This window comes from Theropithecus gelada, chromosome 8 (assembly GCF_003255815.1).
Source record: "Theropithecus gelada isolate Dixy chromosome 8, Tgel_1.0, whole genome shotgun sequence".
Taxonomy (NCBI): Eukaryota; Metazoa; Chordata; class Mammalia; order Primates; family Cercopithecidae; genus Theropithecus; species Theropithecus gelada.
This window is the reverse complement of record NC_037676.1, coordinates 61061754-61081847: the sequence shown is the minus strand read 5'-3', so window position 1 is coordinate 61081847 and position 20094 is coordinate 61061754. Positions and strand designations below refer to the sequence as shown.

The following is a 20094-nucleotide window of genomic DNA, read 5'->3' as shown; positions in this document are numbered from 1 at the left end:
ACATCATCAGAAAATTTTCCAGCCTATCCTCCCAAGGATATAACCATGTTTATAAAAATGTAATTCTGTTCCATTTTAATTATGACAAGGCAAATAATAACCAGTCGTATTTAAACATATTTTTTCTACATTATAATTTTTTTTACTATGTTATAAATTATTTCCCTATTCTAAAAGATTTAAAGGGACAAACAGAAAATGCTACATGATATATTCCATAATTACAACTCCCAGGAACCACCATGTGCCAGCCAAGCTCTATTTTTTCCCCACCTTCCGTTTATGTATTCATTTGACCAATCTTCCTGGGCTTGTGCTCTGTGCCAAGCACTATGCCAGGCTCAGAGAATGCTCTGAAGAACAGGCAAATCCTTTCCCTAGACTTGAAGAACTTTCTCTTTCGTCAAGGGAAATCATTAGTGAAAACATAAACTAATACATGATTGAGATTTGAGAATCCAAGTATTCTCGAGGAGATCAAGCAAGGCCTCTGCTTAGGTGATCTGCAAAGACCTCTTTAAAGAAGTGACATTGGATCTGGGGGTTGAAGGAAGACAGGAGCTTGTAGAACCAGAGAGCCAGAGGAAAGAGCTGGCCCAGGCAGTGTTACAACAAGTGCAGAGACTTGGGGTGGCAAAATGTTCCCTTGAATTGAAAAGGTCTGTGCAGCCAGAGCTGAGTGAATGGAGAGTATGGTTTGAGCTGAAGTTGGGAAGATGGGCAGGAGCCCAATCCTGAAGGCCTTGGAGGACATTTGAAAGGAGCTGGGTTCATTCTCAGTACAAAGGGAAGCCACAGAATGGGTTATGTTAGGGGATAGATAGCCTGATGAGACTTATGTTTTTAAAAGATCATTTTACTTGCATAAGTTCCCTTAATCCTCAGGCCTTATCCCTTGAAGTAGGCTTGATTATCAACATTTCACTGAAGAGGAAAGACACCTGCAGATAACCAGTGGCCAAGGTTGACACTGACCTGCACTGCCCTCAGTCTTCTGCTGGGCCATGCTGCTCATGAGTCCTCTCAATGTGCTCCTCTGCACCCCAAGACAGCCAGTGCCTCAGAGTCATGGCATAGCATTGACATTCTCTCTGATAAGCTCATTTTTGTTCATGAAAAGCTGTGTTAGCCAGAGCACCTTGTCCATTTTCCTAAATTCTTCCTAGCCACTTTGACTTACTCCTCCAGAGCTCTATAATTTAGTACCTATTTTCTAGGCAAGGCATTCATTTCCCCAAATATGACTTTGCATTCCTAGGCCAATAGATCCTCTTACTAATTTGTGGTCATGTCATAGTCACAGTCTGCTCCTTATCCCCTCTTCACCCCCAGGCCATACTCTGCATCCAGAGCAGGGCTGCAGGACACCTGTTCTATGTCAGACACAGGGCTGGGTGCTGAGAGACAAAGATGTATACAGCAGATCCGAGTGGACTGTTTCATGATACTTGAAAGGCCTGAAGTGATCCTTTAAAATTAGCTGCTTCTTATAGAACATAATAAAAAATAAGAACAGTCAATGACCTTTGACTCTACCTGTGAAACTGAGTCACAGGATTGACAATGCTTCGATGATTACGTCTTCCATTTGAAAGTACTATATACCAGCCAAGCACGGTGGCTCATGCCTGTAATCCCAGCACTTTGGGAGACTGAGTCAGGCAGATCACTTGAGGTCAGGAGTTCAAGACGAGCCTCGCCAACATGGTGAAACCCTGTTTCCACTAAAAATACAAAAATTAGCTGGGTATGGTAGTGGGTGCCTGTAATCTCAGCTGCTCAGGAGGCTGAGGCAGGAGAATCACTAGAACCCGTGAGGTAGAGGTTGCAGCGAGCCAAGATTGTACCACCTGCACTCCATCCTGAACGACAGAGTAACACTCCATCTCAAAATATAATAAAAAATTAAAAAGTTGCTATATACCATCTAATCCAGCAGATTAATTAGCGTGACTCCAGGCTTGAATAACATTGAAATCTGCCAAAAATAAAATGGTTAATCCTAGGAAACAAATATTCTAGCTTTTGTAACTTCCAAATGGAAATCCTGGCCCATTCTTACCAAGATATTGAATTGTTTCCAATAGTAACAAAAATATACATGGCCTCCGTCTACAGAGTAGCTTCTATGTGCCTTATACTGTGCTAGGCATTTTACATGTGTTCCTATTTCCCATCACAGCAAACCTGCACAGTAGGAATTAGCCCCATTTTCTAGACAGTCTCTAGGCAGAGAGAGTAAATGGCTTGCCCGCAGTGGCTGCAGCAGAGTAGGACTCAAACTCCTCACTGTCTTCTTCCAGAGCTTATAGGCTTCTCTCTACCCTCAGTGATTCTCAAATGTTTTTAATCTTTCAAACCAGCACCTCATTTTATTGAGGTAACAACTTCCCATAAAATTCCATGCCAGCTCTTACACAGGAAATAGCTAAGAGTAAAGCTGCCCTGGCTTAATTGAGGGTGGAGTCCAGCCGACTGCCCACTCTGCTACCCCCACTACCAACAGAGGCTGAGACCTTCAGAGGAATCTGGGCCTGCTTAATGTTTGGAAAGCACTGCTTTGTGCTATGCTATTCCAGCCGGGTGGGTTCCTCAGCTGGTCGTGTGGAGCCAGTGACAAAACTGCCCAGCTCTGGTCACTCCTGCTGTACAAGCAAAAGAATTTCAGGACACATGTATAAGACACAGGATGCTGCAAACACAGCACTGGTCAGACTCCAGAATACCTTCTTCCATTTTAGGCTCTATCATTTAAAGGGGGAAGTTGGAAAAGGTCATAAAATTGACTGGAAGGCCAAAAGTTAGAAGGTAGTAGCAGAAAAAGAGAGGATTCAAGCTTATGAAACCCGGAAAACAAAGACTCAAGGGTGTTTAAGTCCACACTGGCATTAGACATAGGTTAGCGATTATTCATGCTTAATTTTCTCTGACTACAGAATAAGAAAATAGGTTCCATTTCAAATTAAATGAATTTAATCTGAACAGGGGACATTGCTGAACTCTTGAATTGTTAAAATAAACAACTTCTTTCCATAGAGAGAAACTTAAAAGCAGAAGCAAATGTTATAAATAAGGATTGGAGGCCTCTAAGGCAACTTCAACCTCTGTGCTTCTATATGGAATCACGGGAAGCCTGTTCTAGGACCTCTAAAAGTGCCACCTCTATCGTACTGGGAGAGTCCCCAGGCTGAGGAGTCTGTAGTCTCTGGGGTGGGTGGATCTAGATTTGAATCCCAGGTTTCCCACTTCCAAACTGCATATCTTCATGCAGTTCCTTGTGTGTTCTAAGTCTCCATTTACTCAAATGTTAAACAGAGAAGATAATAGGACCTACATCTTAGGGTTTCCATGAGGATAAAATAAGAAAATCTATATAAATTACATGGTTCACTTGAGGACATTATGCTAAATTAAATAAGTCAGTCACAGAAAGACATGTACTGCATGATTCCACTTATAGGAGTTATCTAGAATAGTCAATTTCATAAAATCAAAGAGCGGCACAGTGGTTGCCAGGGCTGGGGGAGGGGGGAAATAGGGAGTCAATAATCAACAGGCAGAAAGCATTCCCCAAACCAGATGAATTAGCTCTGGAGATCTGCTGTACAACATTGGACCTAGAGTCAACAATACTGGATTGTACACTTGAAAATTTGTGAAGATGGTAGATCTCATGTTAAGTGTTCTTATCACAATAAAATTAAAATTTTTTAAATTCAAAAATTTAAAAAATAAACAGCATGACTCAGCATCCTAAACATTGGAAGCACGTAATACATATAAGCTATGAGTATTATTATTAATTTTATTTTTAGTATTAGTAGGTATACAAAGCAGAAGGGAAAGATTTGCATATCATTGAAAATTTAGCTGGATTATATTTTCAATTTGTCTTTATATCAAAGGCTATTTTGATATAAATAAATTCTAAAGGTGACATTTAAAAAAGAAAATTTTTGCTTCATAGATACATTTCTTTATAAAGATAAGAAATGATCTAGATATAAACAAAAATGCATTCATCTATAGTTTTCTTAATTGAAATTATCTTTATGAACCCTGCAAAGAGGTCCAAGGATATATGCTATTATGAAGGCTCAGACTTCCTGGCTTAAGCAATTTTACATGCTATTGAAGGTCATATGGGGTTGGACTGTTAAATAAAGCTGAAGGAAATATAGTTTTTCCATAGACTCAGGAATTCCTAGACATGGATCTAAATTATTATGCTGAAAACAATGTATAACTTTAAAGCAATGGAACTAGTTTCATTTTACCACATAGACCAGAATTTATATTCCCAAAATGAGTGTTGCATTCAAAGTAGTCACCTTGGGAGGCTGCAAACTCATTTTATTATTGCTCCCAGAGTTCAAAAAATTTTTGAAACTCCTCTTTTAGAACTGTAGTCAGGAAAAGTTTATGAGCCACATTAGAAAATCAATCTTGTTACATTGTTTTCACACCTCATTCTTTTCCCCAAACATCACCCAGATATAACCCGCAGACTTGGCTTCAAGTGACTATTAGCTGTTTCCAAAAATCAAATCCACCATCAAAAGACAAAGAGTTGTCTGAGGATATGTAAAACAGTGTCCCACAGGCTCTGAAGAGAATTCCAGTAGGGAAGCTCCCAAATATCCCAAATAAAGGCAGCATTATTGAAATAAGTGTATAACTTCTCAGGATTGCCAACCTGGATGGATATGGCATTTGGATAACTATGTTCTGGTTTATTAAATAAAGGCAATCAGATTCATGACTTTAAGGTCATAACATCAAATATAAGATTTTGTTTCTACCTTAAGGAATAGTTCATGAAGTACTAAAATGTGTAAAGGACAAATGGAAACCTTTTTTTTTTTTAACATACAGAACAAGACAATATTGAATTAAGACAAGAAAGTTCTCTGTTTCCATAGTCAATAGTAAAGAAGCACGATGCTTAGTTCAATTAAAGGAAAGTGGATTTGAAAAAAAAATAGTTTCTTTTTATAACATGAGGCAAACTTACAGATATCATGCCATGGTGAGCTATAGAGACAAATACTGAGTCTGAATTTGCAAATGGGATGGATCATTGTATGACTGTTAACATAAAATTTGCAGCTCTGTAAACCCAGATCGTGATTTAAAGATAATAAAATCTCATGCTTCAGGGTATAAGTTAATCACCTGCATGGACCAGAAAGAATTTTTCTTCCAGAAGGAGCAATGCACAATTGAGTAGGTGCATAAATTTTGTTTAATTTTCAATGCATCAAGTATCGGTCAGTGCTGAAAACAAGAATCAAATTAGATGGACTATTAATTTGATTTGGTTCAGAAACTCTTATATTGTTCTTTCCACTGAGTTTTATGTATTGTGTTTATACTTTGCTATTTTAAATAACAATAGCTTTGTCAATCTTTCATTTTTATAGCACGTATCATCCCAGAATGGGGGAAATTATACACTATGCAGTATTATCTTCTTTATACAAAGTAGATGGGATTGAAGCTACTTTGGATAATCAACAATTTGGTTAGTAAGAGGTATCTTCAGGCTTATAGAGTTGTATCCTTTATACATTTTGCATATGTCAAAGGAACCCACTACAGATAATACTCAAAATGTCTCTCTGGCCACTACCCCCCCTTTATGGCTTGTAGAAAATATCTTCCAGAATCTGTGGTCTAAAAGCACATAGGAAAGAGAACATACTCTGAAACTAACAGCAAGAACACATTTCTCCTGTGAAAGTGTGGGATCCAAAGGTTGATTTTCAGTTGTCTACATGCTGGGAAACACATTTGTCAGGTGACCAATACGACACTCACTGCTAAATAAAAGTGGTTAATGTGTTTAAAAGTGGAAACAAATGCACATTACTTAGTATGTATGGGAAAATAGTTCTAATTTCTGAATGATAGGTATAGAAGTCTTCATATGCGATATAATTGATTAGCAAAATTGTAGCCTTGCTTTCACAGTTAAATTGGAAAAAAATGACAGTAAGAGTACATTATGATTTCTATGTATTTTCATTTAATCGCATTATGAATTTATGGCAGTTTGCCACTGAAAATAAACTTATTCTACCTATCTTCCAGAACAATAAAATAGCTCTGTAATTAATAGATTGTCTATTGTACTAGTCTGCTTAATAATTAATGAAAAGCGAAGCCAGAAGCAGGTTTTTCCTCATCTAAATGAGTGGACCATTATATAAAGATACAAATTCCCAAAGTAAGGGTGAGACTGAACTAGCTGCCCTGCTGCCGCCATTCCCCCAAGAGCAGTGAGGCATAAAGGGCAGTGTATCTAACCAAAGGACAGAGCGGAAAGCTGCAATTTCTCATCACTTCAGGAAGGGTTTGGCTCCTGACGAGAGCAGAGAAGAGCATGAGGAAGGTCAGTCTAATACTCTGTGGCTTTTCCAAGTCTTCAGATCCTTCCTCACTCCATGGGAAGAGGAACGGTGTGTCTGGTCAAGGGGGCAAGTCAGCAAGGGCAATGGTGGCTGCCTGGAGGATTGCTCAAGAGTAGTCATTCACGCCTTAGAAAACATAATTATGTTTTTACGTACTTTGCACTATGGTAGATGCGTGGGCTACAGAAATTCAAGTCCCTACCATCAAAAAAAGATCCCCTTTTGGAGGAATCAGGATATCTTTGTGAAAAGAGACTACAGGAAGAGAACTCACATTGGAGCACTTGCCACATTTAGGCACATGGCTGGATACATTATTTGTTGTCACATTCAATGATTAGAAAATAAAGGGAAAATATATATAACTTCCCCCAAAGTCTGCCTCCCTCTATGTTAAAAATTATGTTTCAAGTGTTGTCTGAATCATCATCTTTGGAACTGTATTTACTTTGAGTTTGCCAATAGTTCTTCTAGTGATTAAAAGTGACTACTCTTTCAAAGTAGGTTGAAGGGGACTGGTCTTTGCAGCTTTGATATAGAGGACATAAATGATAAATAAGTGGCTAGACAGAGAAAATGTTTTGTGTTTAATTATCCATGAGAAAAGAGAGCTTTCCAAGGTTGGTAATAAAGTATCTCAAATTAGGTTGCTATCTGTTGACTTCTATAAATCTGTATATCTATTCCATCTCTACGTCTGCTTATCTATCATCTGTCTATATGATGGACCACATACTATTATTTAAATAGTAGAATTCAGGAGAATTAGATTCATTGTTTATTTTGAATTTGATATTTTTATTTCTTTAGCCAAAAGTTACCTCATTATCTAGTAATAAGTTATATACAGAAATTAAAAATGAAAACATTTTTACAATTACACATATTTTCTACTTTTGATCATAGGAGAATGTGAGTGACTTGTATTATTTTTAAATTAAAAACAACAACTATAAAGCAAAAACTAAAGATGTACCAATATGTATCCATTTTTATAAATATGATTTCTTTCTGGTATGAAGTCAACACAGTCTGTGACTAAATATGAAACTAGCCTTTCTGCAATAGGCTAAAAAGAGGGAATTCAAACACACCGAACACTTTTCCAGATTACTTAAACACACAGACTTAAGACATAATCTTTCTGGCATATATGGAATAATTTTTTAGGCATATCAATTGCAGTACATGTTATTCTGATGTGGAAGTAGTCACTGTTTACACAGCTTCGATTAACCCATTTGACCTTTTCCTTGAATTGTTAACTATTTTGCACATCAACAATAAGAATTTTTAAATGGAAGCCAAAAAAAATCTACTTAAAACTTTTTTTTTTAAAATTAAAAGTACCTTTTAGGAGCTACATTTAATAAAGCTTTTTTGATCTAAAACCTCCCTTAAAGATTTTTCATGAACAGTTTTTGACATTTTTTCATGTTAATAGCGAAGACAGGGAGTCTAAATATTTGTTCCTATTTCAGAAAGCTGCATCAACAGTGACACAGGGGAAAATGTCAGGATGAGAGGACTCTCCAAAGGGGCTGGAATTATTTGGGTATACCTTACTTTATACTGTGCATGGAGTATTCAGAGTCTCACAGGACCCCAGGTTTCCATGGTTTGGCATACTTTTACAGGTGTCAGATGTGTCCTTTCTGTAATGACAGAATGTGGGGCTAATCGTCCACCCACCCCAGCCTGTCCCCCTGGGAGTCAGCAGACATACGCAGCATCATTCTTACAGTGGTTTTCATGAAACTTGACTGCATTATTGAAGACAAATGAGTTGTGTTGCTAACCGTATTGTAAGCTGCCTGGTGATAATGAAGCTACCCGGCTTGAGTTTCATGCCGTCATGCGTGATGAACCCGTTTCTCTAAGGGCCTGTCAGTGGGTTGCCTGGTGGTGCACCGAGCAGAAGGACCCCGAGAGCCCTCATGGCGCAGTGCTCCCTGCAGTGCAGAGAGTAGCAAGAAACTCACTTTGACTTGAAAGCTGAATAAGCATGACATCGAGATTGCAGAGTAAAAGCATATATGCGTCCTCAAGACCTTGTTTTGACAAAGTGATTTTTTTTTCTCCAGTCCATTTTATCATTTTTTTCCTTCCAGTTGGTTCTACCTTCTATCTTTGGTTGTTTTATCAGTCTCTTCCTCTCAGGAAATGTAGGAGGTAGGTTCAGGCCCATGAGGAGTTGCTACAGACTTAATTCTTGTTCAGTTTTTAAATCAATTAAAATATTATTAGGAAATGACCATATGAAGGTGTGGAAAAATTAGGGCAAAATTATATTAATTTATGATGGAGTCTAAAATTTCTAAGAGAGATTATTTTTATCTACTTCATTATGGAGGACAATTCATCACCAACTTCATTTTAAAACTCAGGATAAGTTCTGCAGTTACTTTGAAGAGTATATTAATGTAGTTTTATATGACTTCAGAAAGGTATTTTAGAACTCTGTTCTCCCATATCCATTTCCATCAGCCAGCTTTGTTTTCTTTGTGCAAATATCTAGGCCAAGTCTCTTTGAGAATATAAAAAAGGAAAAATTAAAAACCAAACCTATAATCTATAGAAGAACTCCAGAACTGAATTGCTTTGAAAGTAATCTTCACGTGTGTTTCCCATTTGGGCATTCGCGGCATCTGCCTTCCCCCGTCCCCCCCCACAAACCCATCTTGTTACCCTCATTTGGATGATGAGAAAAGTCACCGAGTTAAACATTTAGGCAAAGGAACAAAATGTCATTGCAGATTGTTTTCAATTTCATAAAAAGGGATGGAAGCTGTCTTGTATAAATCACATTACAAATAGTGGTGGAGGGATTCTAAGATAAGAGACTCCAGGATAGTCACGGGTATGGATTCCAGGGAAAGTGCTTTAATAAATTCACAAAGCGTCATACCTAGAATCAACACTCATGTATCAGCCTCCCAATTCTGCTCATTTGTTTCCTCAACAGAGCTACAGTGAACCTGTTGACGTGAAGACATCTCAACCTCCTCAGCTGATCAATTCCAAGCCGTCGGTGTTCCACGGGCCCAGCCAGGCCCACTCGGCTCTGTACCTAAGTTCCCACTATCACCAACAACCAGGAATGAATCCTCACCTAACCGCCATGCATCCTAGTCTCCCCAGGAACATAGCCCCCAAGCCGAATAACCAAATGCCAGTGACTGTCTCTATAGCGAACATGGCTGTGTCCCCTCCTCCTCCCCTCCAGATCAGCCCGCCTCTTCACCAGCATCTCAACATGCAGCAGCACCAGCCGCTCACCATGCAGCAGCCCCTTGGGAACCAGCTCCCTATGCAGGTCCAGTCCGCCTTACACTCACCCACCATGCAGCAAGTAAGTGCAATGGCTCTGGACTTAGAGTGTGCACCCCTATTGTGAAGTGTGGTGGCGGGGGGTGGGAGGGTTGTTTATCCACGACAGGATGGGGAATATGTGTTTTCTATCCTTCTGTGTAAGTCAAGAGAGCACTAAAGATATTTGACAAATATCTGCTTTCTGCAAAATGTAATTTACAAGTAGTGAGTTCGTGTGGCATTATGCCATCACAATTGACAGTTGCTTCTTTTCATAATCACTGGTTTCTTTCCCATGATATCCATTTTGCTTCATGTTTCTAATCATTCTTCTTGTTTTCTGTTTCTTGAATAAAGTACATTTGTTATTTTAAGATACCAAGTGCTGCCGAATCTCTCTGGAATAGAGAATTCTACAACTTTTTAAAAAATATTGTTTGGAGATGAGAAAGTCTTGACTGGTATGCCTCTTGAGTCCAATAAATGCTGAAAAATGAAATCAGATCCAACACCAAATCTGGTGGAACCCTGAAAGTCCTAAGAACTGAACATTTTAACCAGAGTTTTATTTAAAAATAGGTATCTGGCTTCTGCATAAATTGAAAAACACAGACTGTTTGGAAGCCTCCCTACCCACTCCCTGATTATTGAAACCATTTGTGTGCAATTTTAGCTTAACTTTTCTTTGAAACCAAATATTCCTTTTGGATTTTGGTATTATTTTAAAATTTGAAAATTAGGCTCAAACAATATAAACTAAACTGAACAGAAGGCATCCTGAAATCCTAAAACTATTTTTTAAATTTTATTTTAAAAAATAAAAGCAGCTTTGCGCAGTGGCAGTATCGTAGCCAATGAAGTTTATCTGAGATGTGATTATTGCCAATTGAAAGCTTCTCCCAGTACCCTGCCATGACAACTCGCAGTATAGTTGACACTGGCAATCTTTTATAGTCTCTATGGAGACTGAATATAATTTTTTAAAAAATAAATAAAAGTAAAAACTACAAATCACATTAAATGCAGGTATCACTTATATACTCCAATTGGAGAACTCTATTGTTCTCCAAGCTATAAGGATATAAGGCAAACACAGCTTTCCTGTAGAATTGAAGTCCTACCTCTCTGTGGAATTCAAATCTTTAGTTGGACTGGGGAGATGGAGCGGAAGGAGAGGCAGAAAAAGAAATCAAATATACGTAGTCCCCAATTCATTATTATTATTACTATTATTATTATTGACAGGACTTTTGAGAGCTCACAGTAACAAGCCCAATGCTTTTAATATACCCCCTCTTCTTTAATTCTCAGAAAACTTACAGTGCGGGTACTAGCATTATCTTCATTTAGAGGAAGACACTGAGGCTTGACAGAGTTAAGTCATATGCTCATAAGGTTAGAGCTGGAATTCAAACCCAGGTCGGTTCAAAACTCAGAGGCTGAATTCCAAAGGCTTGCTGCATCTCATTCACAATGATTCTTGCGGACTTTTAACTCTTTCATATGAGAAAACCTGTATCTCCTAAGAATTCAAAGGATCTTTAAATTCTGGTTACTTCTCAAATCAAAATGGTTATGGAGAACAAAGGGATTCATCTTCTTACTGAAGTCTTTCTTGGTCCCTAAGCCAAAGATACTGCTAAAGCTATGACAACTTTCTTATCTGCATCGAACACACCAGTTGTTGATTCACTGGGGAAGAAGAGTACGTAGAAAGCCACTTCCCACCACCCTGCCTTGTCTTAAGAGGCGTATGACCGAGTTATATTCTTAGGGGCAAATTCCCACTCTTCCCATCAGACATCAACTTCAATTAAAGGAACATTCTAGGGTATCCATGCATCATAACGAACCAGTAGTGTTTGTATGAAGAATTAATGGTTTGGAGGACACCACCTTTGGTTGGGTGATTGACATCTGTTTGAGGGTGCTGCCTGGCTAAGGACCCATGTTTTGCTTACAGCACTATAGTTGGGGGCTGTTTCTTTCTGGAGGAAAAAAAACAAAAATTCAGTTTCCTCACCATGCTGAGGGCTGGAGCTGTGTGCAGAGGAGATCCTTTTTCTGATTTATCACTCAGAGATGATTACTTTTTCTATTTATGCTAACACAAACACCTTGGATGATATGGCTGTGATCTTGAATAGTTTTCAAATATTTCAGATTTACATAAGACCACATATAAAAATCCAAGAGATTTGTCTTTCCATATAGAATCTTAACTGTATAAGAAAAAATAGAACAGATTACATTGGGCAAGTTATTCATCATCCTTTAAGTCAGTTCTGTTAGTGTACCCCAAAAAGTATGCTTGCTGAGATGGGAAGACCTGATTACAATTTACCCAAATGGCATAAACCCAAAATGGAGAGTAAATCGCTGCAAAGACTACATTGACTAAGAACTCTTTTAACAATGCCTTGATCATGGTAAGTAGTCAAAATAATTGTTGAGTAGTGAACAAATAGACAAACAAATGAGCAGTAAAAGTGTTTCACTGTTAGAATGAATTAAAGATCAGCTAGTAGAATTTCAATTTCAATTCCTTGGAAGTTTTTAAAAATGTAATTGATTTGAAAAAATTTTAATTGAACCCCTAGCATGTGCTAGACACTGTCTAGGCTCTGGAAATTGAGTGATGGGTGAGAACAAGTCATGAGACCCCTGCCCCGTGGAGTTGGCAGGGGAGGGATGGCAGTGGTGATACGATAAACAAATAACAAAGGTCTTCTGAAAAAAAATAAAACTGGAAGATAGACTTCCAGACTTTCAGGGTGCATGGAGGAAGGACAGAGCCTTTAGCTGGGATGGACAAGGAAGGCCCTTCTCAAGGGCTGGCACAGTGACCTGAAGGATGAGAAGAGGAAGCATGCTTTAAATACTGGAAAGTGGGAAGGGTGTGGAGGACGTTCCCACAGACAGCAGCAGCCAGGAAAGGGGACTCTAGGCTGGGAGAGCCAATCTGGGGAGGAGCATGGCCTGTCTAGGAGATGGGAAGGAGGCCAGTGGGAAGCAGGGAAATAGAGAGGTAGGGGCAAGGTCAGAGTCAAGGGCAGGGAATTGGAGTGGGATCCTGCAGGTGATGGGGACTGGTATCCCCAGAGAACTGATAATCCCTAAATCAGGATCAAAAAGGGAGTCCACCTCCCCTCCATCCTGTCACTTCATTTATTGCCACCGCCACAGTTTGTTGGGGCCCACATCTGAGTCATCAGTTAGTCTTCAGCCTGTAGATGCAGACCTGAGTTGTGGATAAAATCCGACCTGATTCATCATTCAAAACACCTTTATCTTGAAGATGTTTGCTTCCTCATGTGGGAGCCATGTGGACATATCCAAACACCAGACAGAGAGAGAAAGAGAGAGAGAGAGAAGAAAGTTAACAGCAACTGTATTTTTAAAATAGTGTCTCATATTCCAGTATTACTTTAGCTATTTTATTATCCTTTTGAAAATGAATGTATCCTACAAAAATGATTGTGTAGTCCACCAGGAATAATAGTTTCATTTTTTTTCTAGAATAATGTTTTATACACTGAAACCATGGACCTGCTTTTTTTTGTCCAATTTTCTTCCTTTTTTTCTGCTCATGAGATTGTCGAATGAGGTCAAGAGAAAAAAATCATTAATATCTGTCAACTTCCTTTATAACCTTAAGAAAAAATCTTTGTATGATATCACACAGACAGATTTTCAATTTCCTTGTGTAATAAACAGCTGCTTTAGGATTTGGGTGTAATTTAAAGGTTTAAAAAAAATCACATTGAGATTGATGAATAAATCAGTTGTGAAGACAAAAACATTGATGCCTGTTGAAAATACCTCTCCAGACAGGCAGGAAATGAAATTAGTTCCCAGTAAAGTGTGGATATGAGGATCACTGTTTGGTTGTGCTGCAGGCTTTTTCGGACTTGCTCTGGTGGCACAACAAAACTGCGAGGGCTGCAGAAATCTAATTAAAGAGCAAATGTCCCTTCTGACATCAAATTAATCTTTATCATGTTTCCTATTTTTATTTCAATCTGGCACCAGAAAATGAAATTTAAAATTCCAGGCATGCTCCAAAACAGTTGGCGATTTTTCTCCTGAGTATTAAAATGCAAAATATTCAGTCTTGTTTAATTAGACTACTAAGCAAACAGTTTTTCAAAAAATGTATATCATCATGTTGTTTCATATTTACACCAATAATCAATATTAGTACTGAGTGCTACATTTGACCTCAGCATCTCTTTTTATAGTGTTCAGAAGTATGTGTCATTTTCTAAATTGAAAGAAAGTAAAATAATGTGAAATAATATTACTTCAGGCTTTGCTTGTATTTTTCTTGGTCCTTGATATTAGTGATCTTCTTAAAACAGACATTGAAGTTAGCTGAAGTTTAAATCTTTGAACTTTGTAGCTAACACATAATTTTGGTTTTGTAAACTGAAGTCACTCATTTAATCTTAAACTAATAATGTTTTCTCACAACCTGAGGAACTATTTTCATTCATGGGGAAAAAATGGCGGTTTCTGTTGCCTTTGTGTGGGGAAAGGCAGCGAAAGGGGGTGCGCGTTCTTGCGTGGTTGATGGATTTGTTTATTTGTGCTTGTTTTTTGTGTGTGTGTGCTTGTTTTTGCTTTTTCATATGTTTCCACAGCATCAACTAAGTCCATGTATTCTCGACTACTTCTTTTTTGAGACTTTTGTCCTTTTAGGTTACATTTTGTCAACTGTGTAAAAATTCAATATGGAGACCGAACATGGTGGCTCACTCCTGTAATCCCAGCACTTTGGGAGGCCACAGTGGGAGGATCGCTTTAACCCAGAAATTGGAAATGAACCTGGGAAATCTGGCGAATCTCTGTCTCTACAACACATACATGCACACCAAAAAAAAATTAGCAATTTTTTTTGCATAGTGGCAGCACCTGTAGTCCCAGCTACTTGGGAGGTTAAGGTGGACGGATCACTTGAGCCCAGGAGGTGGAGACTGCAGTGAGCCAAGCTGGTTCCATTGCACTCCAGCCTGGGTGACAGAGCAAGAGCCTGTCTCAAAAATAAAACAAAACAGAAATCCAATATGAAGAAATTTACACTAAAAATATAGCAGCTGGCTGCAATGGCTCATGCCCATAATCCCAGCACTTTGGGAGACCAAGGTAAGAGGATCGCTTGAGCCCCGGAGTTCAAGACCAGTCTGGGCAACATTGCAAGTCTCCATCTGTACAAAAAAAAAAATTGTATATATACACACACACACACACATACATATATATATATAAAAATTTAAATTAGCCAGGCATAGTGGCACACACCTGTAGTTCTAGCTACCTGGGAGGCCAAGGCATAAGGGTTGGGTTAGCCTAGGAGTTTGAGGCTGCAGTGAGCTGTGATCATGCCACTGCTCTCCATTCTGGGTGACAGAGCAAAACCCAGTCTCTATCAACAACAAAAAGATAGGAAATCCCTGACATTTAAACATTTATATACCCTGAACATTTCCAACAGTAGCATCAAACAGTCTGCAATAAACTTTACTTACAAAAAGCATGATTTATTGAGCCTCTATTATGGGCAAGGCCCTGAGAATACCCAGTAAGTATTTGAAACACTCTCTGATCTCAAGATGCTTACAGCAGCCTTGTGATGAGGCTGAATAAAGGAAGCCAAGACAAGACTCCTCTCGAGAGTTTTCTCCTGCCCTTCGCCCAGCATCGAAATAGACACTAGGGAAATATTTTGGAAGATATTTACAGCTTGAGGAACAGGTCACATCTACATAGACCAGCTTATTTTCCTTAAGCAAGCTGTGAATTTCTTTTAGTCTGTGTGAGATCAAGTAACCAGTCTGGTTGAATTCTCCATTCTTCAGTGATTTGTCTCCAATCATTCAGAGTTTTGTCTTTGTCCACAGTTTGTGTGGGAATCAGTGGTGATGTTGGCTGGAAGTCTTTATCATTTGAATGGGAAATAAACCTAATACCTAAAACTGAATAATGAGAAATTAGAATCTTTGGTAATAGGTGCCTTCGAGTCTTTACACGAGGGACACCCAAACATGAATAAAAGTCTAAGGAGGTATCCCTAGTTAAAAATCAATCCTCCCATCATCCTGCTGAGTTCTTTAAAAGTGAAAATTCACCAATATTATGCCTTCAAAAGCTTTCTCCAAGTAAATAGAGAATGGTTTGTTTTTTAATCTCTTGATTTCTTAGTGGTTAAAACCATGGATGGAGTCTGCTTCAGAGACAACCATAAGATTAATTAAGTTGCCTTTTTGGTCATTTCCAGCAAAGCTTGCTTATGTGGCTCTTGAATTCACCAGAGAATCTAAAAATAAATCTTAGTGTAGAATGCTTTTTGTTTACCAGATATAGCTGTATACTTCAGAGATTCTGTCCTTGAATTTTTAATAGCTTCGCTAGGATTAAAAGTCAACACTTCACCATGCCAGTGTATTAGCAGAATCTTCCTGAAGTCTGATTATTGTTTGCCAGTTAATAGACTTTTCAATTAAAAAATATTTGCTCTGTCGTACACTTTTCCCTCCCTGTGTTTTCCAATGGCAAGTTGTTTTGAATCTCTTTTCTCTATATTAGTCCAACAACTGCTAAAAAGCTTTGGTTGAAATTTTTTAGCTGAGGGAGAAATACAAATAAAAGAAGAAGCAGATGGTCCCTTTGTGACTGAATGAAGAAAAAGGGGTTTGAGAACAATATGTGAATAGGTGTAGTCTAATAAAACACTCAGCCACCTGCTGCCTGAATCCTTCAAAAAAGATTCTGTTGCATATTCTGGGGATTAACTATTAATGTGTCCTTACGTTTGATAGAAAACATAAACTTTGAGGGGTTTAGGCCCTCTTCTCCCTTTGTTTTGATTGAGTTGGCTCCTCTATATTTGAAATTGTTTCTCAATTCAATTTATCTGCTCAAGGGTATAATTAAAGGTTTTCTGACACATGATTAAATGAAGGAAAGGTAAAAAGAATGGACTTGTGGACATTTCTTTTCTACCTTTGTTTTAAATTTTCTGGGCTCTTCCGACAGGCTTGCCCTTGCAGAGACAGAAGCAAGAGGCCTAGTGTGTCTGCAAAGAATGAATAAATATTTAGGTGCTTTTCTTCTTAAAATGCATTTTGATCCTTATTTACGGACTTGCTTTCCCTTTCAGGGATTTACTCTTCAACCCGACTATCAGACTATTATCAATCCTACATCTACAGCTGCACAAGTTGTCACCCAAGCAATGGAGTATGTGCGTTCGGGGTGCAGAAATCCTCCCCCACAGCCGGTGGACTGGAATAACGACTACTGCAGTAGTGGGTAAGCGGGTGGTCATCGCCACCTGGTGGTGGACAGCACTCATAGCATGATATCATTCCTAGTTGATCGTTTTGTTGCTTCCAAAAACATGATCCGGGATAGTTTCCCATTCGTGAAGGCAGAAGACACCAGAAATTGTTGAGCAGTCTTCTAGCTCTTCCAAGAATAAATGCCTTTAGCTCACTTCTCACTTCAGATGTAGGTTAACTAATTGCACTTTCCCAGTGAACAACTCAAGCTGGAGCAAATAATTCAAAGCCATCCATCCCCCCATTGTCACCTGTAGCTCAGAACGACTTGTAACAAGGAATTGTCTTTTTTCTCTTCATACAGGGGCATGCAGAGGGACAAAGCACTGTACCTTACTTGAGAGTCTGAACACCTCTTCTTTCCACTGAGGAATTCAGGGAAGTGTTTTCACCATGGATTGCTTTGTACAGTCAAGGCAGTTCTCCATTTTATTAGAAAATACAAGTTGCTAAGCACTTAGGACCATTTGAGCTTGTGGGTCACCCACTCTGGAAGAAATAGTCATGCTTCTTTATTATTTTTTTAATCCTTTATGGACATTGTTTTTCTTCTTCCCTGAAGGAAATTTGGACCATTCAGATTTTATGTTGGTTTTTTGCTGTGAAGTGCTGCGCTCTAGTAACTGCCTTAGCAACTGTAGATGTCTCGGATAAAAGTCCTGGATTTTCCATTGGTTTTCATAATGGGTGTTTATATGAAACTACTAAAGACTTTTTAAATGGCTTGATGTAGCAGTCATAGCAAGTTTGTAAATAGCATCTATGTTACACTCTCCTAGAGTATAAAATGTGAATGTTTTTGTAGCTAAATTGTAATTGAAACTGGCTCATTCCAGTTTATTGATTTCACAATAGGGGTTAAATTGGCAAACATTCATATTTTTACTTCATTTTTAAAACAACTGACTAATAGTTCTATATTTTCAAAATATTTGAAAATAAAAAGTATTCCCAAGTGATTTTAATTTAAAAACAAATTGGCTTTGTCTCATTGATCAGACAAAAAGAAACTAGTATTAAGGGAAGCGCAAACACATTTATTTTGTACTGCAGAAAAATTGCTTTTTTGTATCACTTTTTGTGTAATGGTTAGTAAATGTCATTTAAGTCCTTTTATGTATAAAACTGCCAAATGCTTACCTGGTATTTTATTAGATGCAGAAACAGATTGGAAACAGCTAAATTATAACCTTTACATATGGCTCTGTCTTATTGTTTCTTCATACTGTGTCTGTATTTAATCTTTTTTTATGGAACCTGTTGCGCCTATTTATGAAATAATAAATATAGGTGTTTGTAAGTAAATTTGTTAGTATTTGAAAGAGATTTCTTTGATGTTTTAACTTTTGCTGGCAAAAAAAAAAAATTCACGCTTGGTGTGAATACTTTATTATTTAGTTTTTACAGTAACATGAATAAAGCCAAACCTGCTTTTCATTTAGCAGCAAATTTAAGTAACCAGTCCTTATTTCTGCATTTCTTTGGTTGATGCAAAAAAAAACTATTATATTTAAGAACTTTATTTCCTCATACAATATAACGGAATTGCCCTCCAAGTCACACAAGCTCCAAGACTAAACAAACAGACAGGTCCTCTATCTTAAAAGGGTTGCTTCTTGGTTCTCAGCTGGTTCTAGTCAATTCTGAACCACCCCACCTCTCCCCGCAAAAAAGTAAAAGTCAAACCAAACTTCCTCAAGCTGCATGCTTTTCACAAAATCCAGAAAGCATTTAAGAATTGAACTAGGGGCTGGAAGAAGTGAAAGGGAAGCATCTAAAAATGAAAGGTGAGTAACCAGACAGCAAAAGAAAAGGGAAAGCCATCCAAATTTGAAAGCTGTTGATAGAAATGACATTCTTGCTGTCTTTTGTGCCTCTACAAGCTACTACTCTTTCCAGAATTCCTGGGTCTTCCAAGAGAATTCTTAAGGTACCAGAGATTTGCTAGGGAACCAAAAGTGCTTGAAAATCTGCCTGAGGGCTTGCATAGCTTTCACATTGAAAAAAAAAGCTAGCAGATTACTCCTTTTTAGGGGATCATATCAAGAAAGTCTGGTTGGAAATCAAGGGAATGGCTGATGTCTCTTTCTTGGAATATGTGAAATAAAGTTAGCAATTTAACTAAATACAAATATATGCATTATGTAATCCACTCAGAATTAAACAGACAAAAGGTATGCTTGCTTTGGAATGATTTTAGGCATTGTACAACCTTGAATCACTTGAGCATGTAATAACTAATAAATAATGCAGATCCATGTGATTATTAAAATGACTGTAGCTGAGAGCTCTAATTTTCCTGTCTTGAAACTGTATAAGAACTCATGTGATTAAGTTCACAGTTTATTGTTTGTCTGTTTAGTATTTTAGAAATATACCAGCACTACTAATTAACTAATGTCTTTTATTTATTATATTATGATAAAGTAAAAATTTCACTTGCATTAAGTCTAAACTGAGAAGGTAATTACTGGGAGGAGAATGAGCAGCTTTGACTTTGACAGGCGGTTTGTGCAGGAAAGCACAGCGCCGTGTTGTTTACAGCTTTTCTAGAGCAGCTGTGCGACCAGGGTAGAGAGTGTTGAAATTCAATACCAAATACAGTAAAAGCAAATGTAAATAAAAGAAAACACATCATCAATAAAACTGTTATTATGCGTGACCGTATTCTATCTGGTGATCCATCAGTCTCTAAAGAGCAAGCCTAGTCAGATGAGAAATCCCAAATAAATTTTATGGTGGAAGTGATCGGGCAGAGTGGGGGTTAATGGCTGCCATGGCCACAAACGTTCTTTCCTGAAACTCTGAGAACGCCCTCTCACCAACCTGAGGCTCTGGTACAGTGAGCTATTGCCTAGGAAATCCCCATCTTTCAGAAAGCCAGAATCCACTCTGGGCACAGTAGCCCAGGCCCTGGCTTGGAGCTTGTAACTGAGAGGAACAGTGGGAGTGCACGTCAAGTTCTCTGCTGAAGCATTCCTAAGATTTCCAGGACCACCAATAAAGTCATTCTGAGAGATAACAGCAAT

General features: G+C 38.2%; 1 protein-coding gene and 1 non-coding gene across 2 annotated transcripts in view; both read left to right on the top strand.

Annotated features, from left to right (window-relative positions):
• TOX (thymocyte selection associated high mobility group box) overlaps positions 1-19352 on the top strand; it is a 310020-nt gene extending 290668 nt beyond the window's left edge. The window contains exons 7-9 of the mRNA XM_025395197.1: positions 9379-9765; positions 16885-17036; positions 17370-19352. Of these exons, the coding sequence (XP_025250982.1) occupies positions 9379-9765; positions 16885-17036; positions 17370-17406 (576 nt within the window). The 3' untranslated portion in view covers positions 17407-19352. The remainder of the gene's footprint in view (positions 1-9378; positions 9766-16884; positions 17037-17369) is intronic.
• Positions 10551-10691, top strand: LOC112630926. The gene has a single exon (XR_003121035.1). It is a non-coding gene; the product is annotated as a U4 spliceosomal RNA (small nuclear RNA).
• Positions 19353-20094: the final 742 nt, after the last annotated feature.